Here is a 16,963-nt window from a genome sequence, read left to right on the forward strand (position 1 = left end):
AACTTAAGTGCGGAAGAACTGCAAACTTTTTTTTTTTTTTTTGATAACCGTGGATGTCCAGGCCAGCTTACGCGCACCTCGACCAATCCCACGGGGCCCTAAAGTTAACGGCCGGGTAAACCTCCAGTGGTCTTGAGGAGACTCGAACTGGTGACCATTGGGGAGCAAACCCAAAGCTGGACCAATTGAGCTACCCCTCAGGGTTTGAAGAACTGCAAACTCATAAGAGTTTATTGTTAGTATTTGGGCAAATTTATGGGCTTAAGGTCAATCTTAACAAGAGTAACCTTTTTGGCATCAACCTTGATCAAGATCATCTCTCTAGGTTGGCCTTGATGCTTGATTGTAAGGCTTTTGATTGACCTATACTCTACCTGGGTCGAATAAATAAAAAAATTGGGATGCCAAACTCACGCGCCACCAGAAGAGTTGAACCGCAGAAGTAATCGACAATGATGGCGCGAGGCTTAGAGGAATTGGGGAGGTACTTGACATAGTGAAAGACATCGGTAGCGCAGAGGCACAGGAGGTCGCAAAAGAGGGCAACGTGGCTTCGAGCAGGAGAAGTACTGTCAACGGAGCTGTAAGGGAAGGTGTGGAAAGCAATGGAGGGGTGGGTTTGGGAGATAGTGTGAATGTAGGAGGTGGTGGCTGGGGTTTTGAAGGGACCATTGGTTAGCAGAATAGTGATGGAGAGTTGGTGGGCATATTGGTGGAGGATGAGCTTACCCAGCTCCACCATGGACACCAAATGACCATGCCTGTGGCTGGGAATAGGAGTATTGTGTTATGCGTGCCTGCTTCTTGTGAGACGGAGGAGGAAGCAAAGGGACAGTGGAGGTTTTTGAGTGTAATGGATGATCAAGAAGTGGTCATTGTCACTGCCCTGTCGAGAAGCATTGGAAGGAGGGAATCCAAAGGCTTGTGGCTTTTGGGATCCAATGATTGAGAGAATCTCAAGGAGATTAGATGAGTGGCAAAAGACTTATTTATCTTTTGGAGGTAGGATAACTCTTATCCACTCATGCCTTTCCCACATTCCTAGCTACTTTCTTTCCTTGTTCAAGATTCCCGCTTCAGTGGTTGCAAAAATTGAGAGATTGCTAAGGGATTTCCTTTGGTCAGGGGTTGGGGAATGTAAAAGAGATCATCTTATTAGCTGAGATGTAGTGTGTAAATTGAAGGCAAAGGGGGGATTGGGAAGATTTCTCTAAGGAATCTCGCTTTTTTAGGGAAATGGTTGTGGAGGTATCCTAGGGAGAGTTCATCTCTGTGGCATCAGGTCATTTTAAGCATTTATGGTTGCATCGTTGTCCTTGGAGGGCTATTGCACAAGTCTTTCAGGATTTTTCCGAGTATACTCGGTTTGGGGTAGGAGATGGGAAAAGAATTCGCTTTTGGGAAGACTTGTGGTGGGGGGACCAACCTTTGGGTTTCCAATATCCAAGACTATTTAGAATAGTCACTGATAAAAATATTCCCATATCTTTTATTCTCGGGTTTGCTCGCCCCTTCTCTTGGAACTTTAATTTCCGTCGTAACCTTTCCGATTCTGAGATAGAAGATTTAGAAAGCCTCATGTGTTCACTTGATTGTTTGCGTTTATCCCCATCGGTCTTAGATGCGAGATCCTGGTCTTCATCTTCTTTAGGGTTATTTATAGTCAAGTTTTTTTCTAGCCTTGTCCCACCTTTCCGATTTATCTCTAGTATTCCCAACTAATTTTGTATGGAATTCTCAAGTCTCTTTTAAAGTCAAGTCCTTTGTCTAGTTAGTGGCACACAAGAAGGTAAATACTAATGACTTGCTACAATTAAGAAGACCCTACAAAGCTCTTAGTCCTGACATTTGTAAGTTGTGTATGAAACATAGAGAATCAACAAATCATCTTTTCGTACATTGTTCTTTGACGATAGGGTTGTGACACAAATTATTTAAGTTAGCCAAGATGGAGTGGGTTCCCTCGAGAAGCATTTTCGACATGATTTCTATCAATTATAAAGGTTTTGGAAAATCCAGGCATAGTTTTGTGGCATACTGCGTGCATTGCTTTAATTTGGGCTGTGTGGCGGGAAAGAAATGTTAGGATTTTTGAGGATAAAGCTAGGAATGCAGAGAATCTATGAGATTCCATTCACTTCCTTGCTTATCTTTGGGATTTTTGCTCCATGGTTTTTAAGGGCATTCCCCTTAATGTGTTACAATTAGATTGGCTAGTAGTGTGTAGCTCCAATGGGATGGTCTAGCTAAGAGAGATTGTTTGTTGTTTTACCTTTTAGCTTCTTGTTTTTGTATTCTTGTTGTTTAGTTTTCTTTGGTGGGAGGATTCTTCATCCTTCTTTTGTACTTCTTATTTCTATCAATATATTTCTTTGTTGTTTCCTATCAAAAAAAAAAAATAAAAAAATGACTTGTTGCAAGTCTGAGGCCTTAAAAGGGCTTTTGTTCTAACTGGTATGGCCATTTGCTTGGATAGTGTGAGACCTATTAATCTTTTTCTTTACTCTCCAATCAACTCAAGCTTGTGGAATAGGTTATTTTGGAAGCTTTGTAAAGACTACATCTATTGATCAAAGGCCATCCCCTTATTATTTGGTAAATTGTTAAAATTTTCTCCCATGTTGCTTCTCAAGTAAAGAAACAAGCACTCAAAGGGTCAAATGAACCCCACACCTCTCTATCAAGGAAAAGATAAAAATCCCTTGTGCACATCAAACTATAGAAAGACTTCACTTGGAAGGTTCGGGGTATCTATCTGCTTTGGATGTCCCCAAAACCTTTGGGTTCTCCTAGGTTGTTTGTCAACAACAAATATTTACCTATGTGCTTGTGTGTAGGTGGGTGGGCTCCTTTGGGTTATCTATCCACTCAATATATTTACTTCTTTTATTTATTTGTGGGTGTGTGGACCTTCTGCTTTCTTTCTTTATAGATATGACCTATGTCTTTCTTTGGGGGACAAACCTTTATGTGCTTTCAAAAGCTTTGGGTTTGTTTGTTTATCTATTGACTCCAAATATTGGATGTAAAATTAAAAAATAAATTCTTTATTTCCAAATCAGAACTTGTAAGTTTAGAATAAACTCAGATGTGATTTTTGGATGATGTTGTGTTATCCCAAGGTCTCTTTATCCTTGGCTCTAATGTGTTTTTTATTTATTTTTTATATATATTTTTTGTTTTTTATCTTCTTAGAGGCTTGTAACTATTCAAGATGCAATACTGCGCCGGCTACATGATGAGGATCTGAGTGTTATTCAGGCTGCTTTATCTCTGGAGGGGTTGTCTGAAATGATTAGTGCTTCATATTTTCTTGATGCATTGCAGACTGTGCTTCAAAGATGCATTGGCATCTTACTGTCTAGTAAGTATGCTTTGATATGAATCCCTAACAACCTAATAAAAATGGAAACATGTGTAGAACTCATGTATTTTAGTCATTTGTCTTTTCTTATTTTTCTTTCTGTTCCCGGTTTATTTTATACTTCAGGATCTTTTTATATTATTGGAACCATGAAGTATAGTGGATGACAGCATTTTTGATTTATGTTCATGTTATTATGGTTGACTGTTCCTGATTTAGAGTTAAGTTTACATTTATTGCAAGAATGATTTTGCAGAACAAGTTTCTCTGGTATATTTTTTGTTCAAATGTGGAATTAAGGAAATGATTAAAATGTTTTGTCAATGCGGTTTTTTTTTTATTAGCATGAAACCAACCCATTTCACAACTTAGGGCTTAAACAAAACTTTCCATTTTCTTGGGGGGACTGGTTGCTTTTAGATTTAAAAATATGAGGCTCTCATGCTCTTTGTTCAGATTCTCTTAGAAGTTGTTTTGGAGTGAAAGCCTATGTGATGTTGGAGAAAGAAGTAAATTTGCGAAGAGATGTAAGATTCTCATGCTCTTCTTTCAGATTCTCTTAGAAGTTGTTTTGGAGTTAAAGCCTAAGTGATGTTGGAGAAAGGAGTAAATTTGCAAAGAGATGTCAGTGAGTAAATTCCGAGGTTAAATTTTGAAACAAGGAGACTTGGGCCCTTTTTGACAATTAATTTCTTGAACAATTTTCTGTTTTCCTGAAAAAAGAAAGGAAAACACGTTAGATGATCAGAAATTCTGTTTTCTGTTTTTAAAAATAGAGAAAAAGGTGTTTTCAGAAAACATTTTTAGTTGTTTTCAGAGTGCTATTTTAAAATATAATTATAAAAACATGTAGAATAATTAAAAATTAAGCACTAGGTATAGAAATTATTTTTAGAAAAATTTAAAAACATTAAAAACAGGTTAAAAACATTTCAAGGTCCCGAACAAACTTTTGTTTTACAAAACATCAAATATCAGTTTTCAAAATTTGTTTTTTAGAACTATATTCGAAGACAGTTACCAAACATGACTTTCGAATTAAGGAAGAGAAGCTTAAGGCACTTATGGAGATATCGAGATATGCTTGAAGGGCATGGTCCCTTTGAAGAGGGCAAAAAAGGCTTTAGGTTGGACACAAGGCTAGGCTGAAGAATATGTTATTTTTGGGAGGGGGAAAAGGCAAATTCCTTTCGAATGTTTGAAAGAGGAAGGTGACAACCACAATCTAGCTGGTTGGCAAAGGAAAAAGAAAAAAAGAACCTTATGTTCCCCCTTGGAAGTGGTTAAGCAGCACCTAAGCTGGATTTGGGGGGAATGGAGGTGCCAGTTGGATTGTCCATTGTGCGCTTCCTAGATTGCTAAGGTGCTGTTGAGGTTTCAGAAGGATATTCTTCTGGGATAAGGTAGATTACTGATTTTACTCTCATTACATTGATCCTTAATATAAAAAAAATCCTTTTTGTTGAGAAATTGTTGTGTATCAGCAATCTATAAATTCATTGCAGGCATTCTTTTGTAAGAGACTCCAGGATGCTGAGGTGATAATATTTCCTGTCTTGTAGTAATTTTTCCCCACAACAGAGAGATATGTAATACCATTCTTGTAGTTGGTGAATGTGGTCCATGATTCTGGAAGGGCCAGTAGTTGTTATTGGAAAGAGGGATGCGAATAATCTAGTACTAAAATTTTAAAAACCTAATTAGACAAATGATTTACATAAGCAAAATTAAAACAAATTCTTTCTCTTGGATTCCTTGTTCAGCTAACCAGGTTGTAGATCAGTTAGCCAAACAAGGAGCAAAGCATATGGCCTCCTTTGTTGGAGATTTTCTTTCCCCTTGAATTTCCAATGATTGTTCTCATATATATATGCGAATTTTCAATGAGAGTTTACAAAGCGCATAATTTGACACCATACCACCCCAATATGTAAAATTGCCAAATAATGAAAGATAAGGAATTTTCAGAAAATTTACTGTTTCAGAAGTTTATAACCTACTTGGTTTGATCAAATCCTTTCCAAAATGGTGAATTATCTAGCACATATGTTGGTACCCATCAATCACAAATGGGGCTCATTGGAATATTTTGAAGCCCAGAGTATCATTTTTGTCATGTTATTTTCCCATTCAAGGTTTCATCTGTGGGGTGTGGTTCTTGTCTTATTTTTCTGAAAGATCTTTGGTGGACAATTATTGCTTTTGAGGGCTCCTCTTGTGTAAAAGAAAAGTTTATGCACCACAAATTCTTTTGTCTGGAGGAAAATTCTTCAAGGAAGTGCTGTTGAAAGTTGAATCAGAAAAAATGCTCAAGGAAATGCTCATTTTAACTCAAATCTAGTTTAATCTTTCATGATGGGAGTTAAAAAAAGGGGTAAAAAGAAAAACGTCCATTGAGGAAAGAAATGTTATATTGGTTACCACCCAACTTGTTTTTATTTATTATTTAGTTTTTAATTTTATTTATTTTAAACATTTTTCGGTTATGGACACCCTGCAAATTTGGCCTTTTATGGATTATTGCTAGGTTTCTTCTCATTCCATTCTGGATTTGCAGGTGCATCTAATAATACAACCTTGGCTGTTGATGTTTCTGTCACATGCCTCAAGCATGCAATTTCAAGCTTCCATGTTCATAGTGATTCCATGAAGAAACTTGCCACCATGATATTTTCCATTCTTCTGATCCTGCCAAAGGTTTCTTGCTGACATTTAGTTAGAGTTTGATCTTTGTCAGTCATCTATATATAGATACATATTTTAACTTTTTGTTGTTTCATGTTTAAACACTATCTCTTATTTCACTCCACACAGACTCAGGGATTAAATCTGAAGGCTTTGGAATCTGCCAAGGAACTAAGTTGGCCTTTTTATAGCAATCTCATTGGTACCTCCAGTCCAGAAAAGGTAAATTATCTATCTGGAGGCAATGCAGTATATCTTGTCTTGTTTAATTGTGTTTTTATATTCTCTAAATTTCTTCCTTTAGTGGTGATGGGGATTCATCTCTTGGAAGTTACATTAAAAGGGGCAAAATAGTAAGTTCAAATTGCATTATTATAATAGTTCTTATATATATATACATATATATTATAAGAACAATATTTTCATTAAAATAGATTAAAAGTACAAAAGAAGGATGAAAAATCATTCCCACAATTACAAAATCTGATATAATAAATATTTTGTTTGGGATGTGAAGATTGCATGTGATCTTTTGTTTTCCCTCTTTCCCTTTTTCTTGTTGTTATTATTATTATTATTATTGGGATTAGAAGATTGCATGTCATCTTGACTAGAATCTTCATGACCTAGAATATTCTTGAGCCGAGTTTACCAGTTAGATTCAGAATGTATTACCTAGTGCATCCCCTGATGCAATTTTGATAAGTTCTGTATTTTTTTTTTTGTTTCCATTTGGTATTAAATATTTCTGTAATGATCAAGTTGAAGCTTTTCAAATTGGGTTGTGATACTTTCTAAATTGACTGGTAGAGTAATTTTCAAGTTGTGTTATTCGGCATAGTTTGGTTTTTTTCCCCAAACAAATTAAGTTGTGGTACCCTCTACTGCACCTTGAAGGGGCTTACTAAAAGCAAAACATGCCGGAGCTTGATAAAAGTTGGGTCCAGCAAACCCTAATAAGTTGTGAGACTGTTCCTTATTGTTATTCGTTATCATTTGACCCCTCATAAAGTTTAGGGTTCTATTAGTGAAGATCTAGATGAGAACGCCATTTAAAACTTTATCTTCTGATTTGTGGTGTTCTGCATAAGAGGATTAGGGAGTCCTATGGTCATTTATACCTCATTCTTTTCTCCTTCTCCTGCTGAGATTGGTTTTGCTATTGAAGCTGAAATTAGAGTTATAAGGAGGTGTTACCTATGCAAAGGTAACAATGGTGCCTGTTGGAGGGTCTTTCTTCCACTGACATTTCTTAGGTGATTTTCTAGAAGTTTTAGTATTGGGCACTTGATGAAACTGGTATGTTTGGCGAGATGGCATGTAGTAATGTAACATTGGCCATAACTCTATTCTTGAGTTAGACATAAGCAGCATTGATATTTGGTGAATTGGTCGACTGTTTGCTTAATAAGGAGAAAGGGAGACTTGACATTAAAGCCTTATTTATCCGTAATAAGGCTTTACTTTTTTTACCTCCTTGAATTAGTTAGTGTTGTTATGTTCCTTCTGTTGGGCTCTTGGCTTAGGCAATCATGTGGTGGATGCGTTAGTAAAATGTGGAGCAAGACATTTGGTTTATTTTGTATATGATGTTTTACCTCTGTGAAAGTGAGCATTGTCATAACCTGCTTGTCCTTGTGTGGATAGATTTGCCTTTTTGAACTAGTGTACACTTATTTACCTTTTTATCAGACTTTGTATAGAGGTGCTTGTACTTGTCAGAAGGATTTCTCATCCTTCTTTTTGCTTTTGATTTTGTTGCATGAAATAGTTGTTTCTGATAAACAAAGGCTCTACTTGGCATTAATATATATTTGATTATTTTCTTTCTGACTTCAAGTATCTCAGAGTTAGAGAAATGAATAATCTCTTTTAAAGGTGTATATGGTATACTGAAGTTCTAAGGATTTTCTTGCTAGGTTCTATTTATCTTTCATTTCGTTTTTGTTGTTTGTTTTGTTTTAGTTTCTAAATTATTTATTATTGTTGCTGAATCCATTAATGTTTCCACTACAGTACAATAAGAATTCTGATCTTGAAAACAATGCAGACTTTGGACCGTGAACACATATCCTCAATTAATATGGATATTGTTAGAGGATTAGCAGAAATTTTCTCGATGCGCCCTGTGGAATACATGCCTTGGCTAATTGAATGCTGCAATTATTCTGAGTCGTCGAAGACATTATTCTTCTTGGTTATGATGCAGTCGTTCATATTACAAAAGAATGGTACACTTTTTCTTTCTTTTCCATTCTTAAAATGTAGTTCCACTTCTCCTGCGACTCTAGGTTTAGATATTCACAAAAGGTCAATGCTGCTTGTCTTTAGATGTTTTCATGATGCGTAATAAGGCAGGTAAAAGTTAGCAAGAGAAAGCTATTTGGTGTTATCACACTATTAGTCAAAGATATATGTAAAATGGACATGTCTATCTCACTCTTGTAGCATATGCAATTCATGATGGTGTGATTTTATTGATTTGTAAGAGTGTGATTATTATCCTACTTTGAACAAATTGTTGAGATGCTGAGTTTCTCTTATGTTTTTCTTTCCCTTTTTTATTGAATGTGTTAGATCATGGCCAATTCTTTGCATTATTTGAAGCTTCATTTCCACTTCTGAAAACTGAGTGGAGAATGTTTGAATCTGGGGGTGATGTTGCATCTGTGAAAGAGGTACATGGAGTTTATCGTTGTTGGCTGTATTTTTATATTTCACTATATTTCAATATTAGTTTGCTGAATATCTTTTCAAGTTGTGCATTTCTCCTTCCTTGACATCTAGTTTTGCCAAACAATTGACAGTTTGATACAAGAATGGTGTTACGGGATTGTAAGGCTTTCCTGGATCAGCTAGTTGATAGTGATCCTAGAAGACTGAATGCTAATATTCTAATTTGCATATTTTGGAGGTTAATAGAGTACTTTATTTCGAAGGCACCTAAGGATCTTTCTCTGGTAGGTATTTCTATCTTTTGTGATTTATTTTTTTGTTTTGTTTTTTTAATTTTCTTGTGTGTTTTTGTTTTTTTGTTTTTGAAGTTTGAAAACTGCCCTGCTGTGTGTTATTTCTGACTTTGTAGCTGGATTTTGAAAACACCTGCTCTGTGTTATTTCTGACTCTGTAGCTGGATTTTGTTTTGTTTTCTTTTCACTCCTGAATATGTGAACTTTTTTTCTGTTGCAGGATGACGGAAAATGGATATGCACACTTCAGAATCTATTTGTCTTCTTTGCTGAGTCTGAAGCAAAGCATGTTTTTAAGGATCATCTCCATTCCCTTGTTACAAAAATCATGATCTATCCTATTTGTAACCTATCCAAGTTCTTTACTGAAGAAGGTTTTAACTATATCTTCCTTGTGCACTTTATTTTCTCTTGGTTGTTTTCTTCCTTTCTTCCAGAAGAAAAATCTTTTTATACCGGGAATGGTTGGTTGTACTTTTCTCTTGGTTGTGTTCTTCCTTTCTTCTAGAAGAAAAATCATTTTATACCGGGAATGGTTGGTTGTACTTCAAATTCAAATATATATATATATATATCAAGAGCTTCTCAAAATTTATTTTCTATGATTTTATGTTTTACTTGTCATTTTTATCTTCTAAAAATATTTGGCATTCATTGTTCTCATTTTTTGCAGTTTGTGTCTTGCAGATTTTTCTGTTGCGGTTCAGGTTGAGGCTCTTCATTATTTTTTGTTCTTTTGTTCACAGTCAGAACAAAGCTTACATTTTCAACTCCTAGACGAATTTCCCTCTGTTCTTGTTCCACTGTCCAGTGATAACCAGGTTTTGACTTACGTTTCATTGATCTATGTTCTCTGCAGTTTTTGTTGAAACCCCTGTTGTGAAGGTTCTGATGTAGTTTCTAAGAATGGAAACTTAGTCATTTCTTGTCTTCTATTTTCTATTTTAGTTACACTTTCACCATATGTCATATCTGGATTCCTTAGGATCTGTTTTCTTTCTTTTCAGGATGTGCGGCTAGCTGCTATGGAATGCATTGAACGGCTATACACACTGTGTTCTCGTGTTGATTTTTCTAGTAGAAAAAGTGGTATTGTTGTTTTGACAGAGATATTTTGATTGCAATTTTAGTACACATGATTCTACTTCAAGTTGGGTTAATTCTAATATAGTGAAATGGCAGGGAACAGAGAAGTTCAGAGTCATTTTCTTGAAGAGCTTTTCAGCTTAATCGTTCAACAAAAGAGGCTGATATTATCAAACAGAAATGTTCTCCCATCATTTTTTACATCTTTGCTCGGCTCCTCCTGTCATAGCCTTTTAGTGCCACAGACTATCGGACAGAGGTTTCATCATTATTTTATCCTATGTTATTAGTGTGTTGTTTATTCTTGTTAGTTGCTTCTACTTGCTCATGGAAATAATATTGTCTTTATCAGTGCTTATATCTCTTAATTTTTATGTGGCAAATGACAATTACTTGGTAGACTGAAGTAACCTAAACAAATGTTTTTTAATTCCTAAACTGTGTGAATTATTGGAGGCCAGCCTGTAATGGAACTTGTCTAAATTTCAGTTGCTTGGTTGAAAAGAAAAAGAAAAAAGAGTAGCAGAGAGAAACACTGAGAAAGAAAAAGGAAAAGGGTTTTTGTACTGTTCTCTATAGTCCAGATTCTTTGATATATATTTGATGCAAAGAGGAGAAGGAAATTACAGGCACACCCTTTCATTTACTAACTAGTTAAACTCTTAACACTCCCTATCAAGTTGGTGCATCCACATCACACATGTCCAACTTGTCCAACATCTGTTGAAACATGACTTCTTATTCACTTAGTAAGAACATCTATCTTCACAATTGGTGTACAAGTTTGGCTAAACTTGAATTTTCCTTTGAAAAAAGTGTTAAGTCACTGCAATGTGCTTAGGTGCCCTGTTGATTGTTGCTTTATCATCATAGTACAAACTTGTGGGTAGCTGGGCTTCTACATCTAGTTCTTAAGAAGAATCTTCAGCCAAATAAGTTCACAAATACTCTCAGCCTTAGCTCTAGGTTAAGCTGTTTCAATTTGTTTGTACTAATTGTTTCTTAAATAAATCACATGGTTATGAACTACCAAGATAATATTTTGAAGTACAATGGACTATCTCATCTGCATATGTAAAGGTTTTGTCTCTCTTGTAACCGTGCTCTTGGAGACTTTCAGGTTGTGTGAAACCTTTTACAAGTAATTCACTTTTCCTTCTCTTCTTGAAGCTTTAAATCCTAGAGGTTGTATAACATATTTTCTCCTGAAGCTCAATATTTAAGAATGAATTGATTACATCTAACAGTAAAAAGGCCAATTTAAATTAGCTATTAATAAAGAGTGAAACATGTATAAAATTCCTTGGCAATTGAAGTAAAGGCTTTTGGATAATTTATGCTGTGGGCTCATCTAAACTCTTTAGTAGTCTAGCTTTTACCCATCATGCTTATATTATAAATACATATTTTCACCTTATAAATTTCTTTCCTTTAGTAAAATCAATCAACTTCTAAGTTCAACCATTTTCAAGGACTATTATCACTTCTCACTTTGCCTTTTCCCAAAAGGCCTCTTGACACTCCAAACAAGACTCCAAATAACAAGATGGAAGATACAATAGAGAAGAAGGAATGGTATCAAAGAGCTGGTGGCATATATAGAGTCAAAATAAGTGCCCTTTGAGAAGCCTACAGGAAGACCATTATCAGTTGGGCTTTAAATGGTGGAGATTGAACATGATTAGAGTCATTTTTGTAAAGTGGATGGATTATGGGTAAATCAATAGGTGGATTACAGTATCAAGAGGTAGGGGAATTTGGACAATCTTGGTTTACTTTTGTATTATACCCTGAATTGTGTGGTATAAACTACATTTTTACATCTTAGGAAGTAGACAAAAAAATAGGTGTTATGTATTGTTATTGTCTCATTCATATTCAAATGCAGCTTTATGAGCATGCTTCATGTGTTTGCGTTGATAGAATATATATATATATTTAAATTTCTAACTATCACATTATTAATTGCCCTGTTCCACATCAACCATCAGCTAAGATTTTGTAGATTACCCTGTCTCAATACTGCCTTTTACAACATGATTCAGATATGGTGGGATTTGAGTGCAAATCCCCAACCTTGGGGGTGGGGGGTTGGGTTGGATTGGGGTTGTGTGTGTTATCCCCAAGTTTGCATGGGCATTTTTCTGTTGTTGTTTGGCAAACATTTGGCATCTTTTGTTGGGGCAAAGTTGGTTTGGGGTTGTGTTACCCCTATGTTTGCGGGGGCATTTTTTGTTGTAGGTTGGCAAATCTTTTGCCCTGAAGGAGCGAAACATTTGGCATCTTTTGTACAGGGTTTTTTATCTTCCTTAAGTTGTGTGGGTGGTGGTGGGGGTGTGTATGTTACCCTAAGCTAGGATGTACACCTTTTTTTTTTTTGGCTAAAACGTCCATCAAATGACCACAAGCAATTCACTTTTCCTTCTCTTCTTGTAACTTTAAATCCTAGAAGTCGTAACATATATTCTTGTTGAGAGAGAGAGAGAGAGAGAGAAAAAGGAGAAAAACCTTATTTTCATTCATCTAATCTCTACTTACAATTGAGAGATATATATATACAAGGCTAGGAGTCCTAACTACCATACATGTGACCTATATTAACAAGGAAAGATAGTATACTATACATACATTATATTCAACACTCCCCCTCAAGCTGGAGCATATACGTCATATGCACCAAGCTTGTTACAAATATATTTAATCCTAGGACCTCTGAGAGATTTAGTGAAGATGTCTGCTAGTTGATCATTCGAATTGACAAAACTTGTAGCAACACATCCTGATGCGATCTTCTCTCTAATGAAATGACAGTCAACTTCAATATGCTTGGTCCTTTCATGGAAGACTGGATTGGATGCAATATGTAATGCGGCCTGGTTATCACAGATGAGTTTCATCTGTTCATCCTTTCCAAATCGCAACTCCTGAAGAAGATGTCTCAACCATATGAGTTCACATGTTGCCAAAGCCATAGCTCGATACTCGGCTTCAGCGCTAGATCTGGCCACTACATCTTGTTTCTTACTCTTCCAAGATATTAGATTACCTCCAATAAAAACACAGTACCCTGAAGTGGAACGTCTATCTGTGGGTGACCCAGCCCAATCTGCATCTGTGTAACCAACAACTTGAGTATGACCTCTGTTCTCGTACAATACACCTTGGCCTGGTGTACTTTTGATATATCGAAGAATACGGATTACGGCATCCCAATGGCTATCACATGGTGACTGTAGGAATTGACTAACAACACTCACAGGAAAAGAAATGTCTGGACGAGTAATGGTGAGATAGTTCAATTTACCTACGAGCCGTCGATATCTCCCAGGGTCTCCTAAAGGCTCCCCCTGTCCTGGTACAAGTTTGACATTCGGATCCATAGGTGTGTCTATCGGTTTACAGTCTAACATACCGGTTTCTTCCAGGATGTCTAAAGCATACTTCCTTTGAGAAAGGACCACACCAGAACTGGATTGAGCTATCTCAATTCCCAAGAAATACTTGAGTTTCCCCAAGTCTTTGGTCTGAAAGTGGGTAAAAAGATGTTGCTTTAGTTTCTGTATACCATCCTGATCACTGCCTGTAATGACGATGTCGTCCACATAAACAACCAGATAAATACACTGCCCCAAGGAGTTATGATGATAAAAAACTGAATGGTCTGCTGTACTGCGAAGCATGCCAAACTCTTGAACAACAGAACTAAAACGGCTAAACCATGCTCGAGGAGATTGTTTCAAGCCATATAGAGAACGGCGTAACCTGCACACTAAACCAGACTCCCCCTGAGCAACAAAACCAAGAGGTTGCTCCATATAAACTTCCTCGACAAGATCACCATGAAGGAAGGCATTTTTAATATCCAGCTGATAAAGAGGCCAAGAGCACATAGCAGCCATGGAGAGAAGCAAGCGGACAGAAGCAATCTTGGCAACAGGGGAGAATGTGTCACCATAATCAGAACCATAAACTTGAGTATAGCCTTTAGCAACTAAGCGGGCCTTAAGGCGATCAACCTGACCATCAGGACCAACCTTAACTGCATAGACCCAACGACAACCAACTGTAGATTTACCAAGGGGTAAAACAACAAGATCCCAAGTGCCATTAGAGTGCAGAGCAGCCATTTCATCCACCATTGCCTGTCGCCAACCTGGATGGTAAAGAGCTTCATGGGTGCTCTTGGGAAGAGAAACAGAGGATATAGCAGAAACAAAAGCAGAATAGGGTGAAGATAATCGATGATAACTCAAAAAATTGTAAATAGGATGAGGGTTACGAGTAGAGCGAGTACCTTTCCGAACAGCAATGGGTAAGTCATGAGGAGAAGGCAGAGCCGGGGCAGGTGAAGCCGAAGGGATAGGAAGTGAGTCAGCAGATGCCTCAGGAAAAGGGAGAGGAGCAACGACACGCGGGCGACGATGATAAACCTGAAGTGGTCGAGGGGGCATAGCTTCAGGTGGGGAGACAATGGGAATGGGCAAGACTTCAGAAACGGGAAGAGACTCAGAAGTGGTGGAAAAGAATGGTGAGTCCTCAAAGAAGGTGACATCAGCGGAGATAAAGTACCGATGAGTCTCAAGGGAATAACAACGATAACCCTTCTGAAGTCTGGAATATCCCAAGAAGAGGCACTTCATGGCTTTGACGGAAAGCTTGTCCTGTCCAGGAGTGAGAATATGAACAAAGCAAGTACAACCAAAGACACGAGGAGGAAGGAAATAAGGTGGTTGGTCAGGGAAAAGAAGGGAGTGAGGAATCTGATCATGTAAGACAGAGGAGGGCATACGATTAATCAGATAACAAGCGGTAAGAATAGCGTCCCCCCAAAAACGAAAAGGAACGTGACTATGGAGGAGGAGAGTACGAGCTGTCTCAACAAGATGTCGATTCTTGCGTTCAGCTACCCCATTTTGTTGAGGAGTATGAGCACAAGAAGACTGATGAAGAATTCCATGATGAGACATAAACGAAGTAAATTGGGCTGAAAAATATTCCCTGGCATTGTCACTGCGTAACACACGAATAGAAATATTGAACTGGGTTTGGATTTCAGTATAAAATTTCTGGAAAATAGAGAATAACTCAGCTCGATTTTTCATTAAAAACAACCAAGTACATCGAGAATAGTCATCAATGAAAGTGACAAAATACTGAAATCCTAAAGTAGACGCAGTCCGACAAGGACCCCAAACATCAGTGTGGACAAGCTCAAAAGGAGACTTTGCCCGATTATTCAAACGCTTTGGGAACGAGACACGAGTATGTTTCCCAAGCTGACATGACTCACACGGAAGCGACGACAAAGTGGAAAAAGGAGGAACCATCTTCTGGAACTTGGAGAGACTAGGGTGGCCCAGACGATTGTGAATGAGGAGAGGAGCATCAGTGGAAATGCAAACTGCAGGAGATGAATCTGAGGTGAGGTGATAAAGGCCTTGAGACTCACGTCCTATGCCAATCGTCTTCCCCGTACTCCGGTCCTGCAAGGTCACAAATTTATCAGAAAAGGTAATAGAGCAATTAAGAGTACGAGTGATTTTGCTGATGGAAATAAGATTAAAAGGACATTCAGGAGTATAAAGGACAGAAGTGAGAGGTAGAGAAGGCAGAGGAAGGGCCAAACCAATACCTTTAGCCACAGTTTGAGAACCATTAGCTAAGGTAACAGTAGGTAAATCAGAGGTAGTAGTAATAGAGGAGAAAAGATCCTTATTACCAGATAGGTGATCAGATGCTCCAGAATCTAAAATCCAGGGTCCAAGAGACGATGTGTGGGTAAGGCAAGCAGAGGCATTACCAGGCTGGGCAACAGAGGCAATAGAAGCCTGAGATGTCTGAGATGCAGAGGAGCTCAGAGGCTGAGGCAGCGGAGAATCAGAGGACTGGGCCATATGGGCAGTGCGAGGAGGTCTTCCATGTAACTGATAGCAACGATCACGAGTGTGGCCAAGTTTATTGCAATAAGTGCAATGAGGACGTTGGCCTCTACCTCGGGTACCACTGCGTCCTCCTCGAGAGGTAGTGTGAGAAACTAACACAGAAGAATCTGAAGCGCTAGCAGATGGCAAAGTCTGTGTGGACGAGAGACGGAGGAGGCGAGCAAACACGTCATCCAAGGACGGAACTGATGAACTACCAAGAATCTGATCACGAATAGGCTCAAGATCCGGACGGAGGCCAATAAGAGTAAGGACCATGAAGAACTTGTCAAGCTGCGTTTGTTGAGCCCCAACATCAGGAGTAAGAGGCATCACAGTCAAGAACTGCTCCTTAAGAGAGGCAATCTGACCAATATAAGTAGATAGATCCAAGTCCTGTTGGCTGAGATGGACAATAGCAGAAGCCACCTTATAGAGACGCTGGATATCATTCGTGTATAATCCTTTGGCCTGAGTCCAAAATTTAAAACAAGTTTTATAGGCCTGAAGATGAAGAAGAATCCGGGGATCAACCGATTGCCATAATACACTACATAACTGGGCATCTATCTTCCTCCACTGTACGCGGTCAACCTCAGGGATATCTGCCTCCTGGGTAACCAAGTGATCTTCATATCCTTGACCCATAAACCAAAGTTCAACAGAGGCAGACCAGGAGAGATAATTCTCACTGCCAATCAATTTCTCTGAGGTAATCAGAAGAGATCCAGAGAGAACAGAGGTAAAGATCTGATTTTTGGTGGTCATATTCACGTATTTGGATCGAAGAGAGCCCTAAGATGGGTGCAGATTTCGGCGGAGAGAGACAAACAGTGAGACCACGGCTGTGAGAGGTGCAATCAGCGGAGAAAAAGGTCGTGACGTGCCTGGAGAGGAAGAGAAGCAGTACCCAAGCCTCGGAGATGGAGAGGAAGCCC

The 16,963-nt window shown here is 38.0% G+C and overlaps 1 protein-coding gene across 1 annotated transcript in view; it reads left to right on the plus strand.

Moving 5' to 3' along the window:
• LOC100256070 (uncharacterized protein At3g06530) overlaps positions 1-16,963 on the plus strand; it is an 81,020-nt gene that overhangs the window by 29,532 nt on the left and 34,525 nt on the right. The window contains exons 13-22 of the mRNA XM_010663957.3: positions 3,196-3,364; positions 5,922-6,061; positions 6,179-6,271; positions 8,100-8,280; positions 8,627-8,727; positions 8,857-9,009; positions 9,239-9,392; positions 9,706-9,839; positions 10,026-10,107; positions 10,201-10,363. Of these exons, the coding sequence (XP_010662259.1) occupies positions 3,196-3,364; positions 5,922-6,061; positions 6,179-6,271; positions 8,100-8,280; positions 8,627-8,727; positions 8,857-9,009; positions 9,239-9,392; positions 9,706-9,839; positions 10,026-10,107; positions 10,201-10,363 (1,370 nt within the window). The remainder of the gene's footprint in view (positions 1-3,195; positions 3,365-5,921; positions 6,062-6,178; positions 6,272-8,099; positions 8,281-8,626; positions 8,728-8,856; positions 9,010-9,238; positions 9,393-9,705; positions 9,840-10,025; positions 10,108-10,200; positions 10,364-16,963) is intronic.

This window comes from Vitis vinifera, chromosome 16 (assembly GCF_030704535.1).
Source record: "Vitis vinifera cultivar Pinot Noir 40024 chromosome 16, ASM3070453v1".
Taxonomy (NCBI): domain Eukaryota; kingdom Viridiplantae; phylum Streptophyta; class Magnoliopsida; order Vitales; family Vitaceae; genus Vitis; species Vitis vinifera.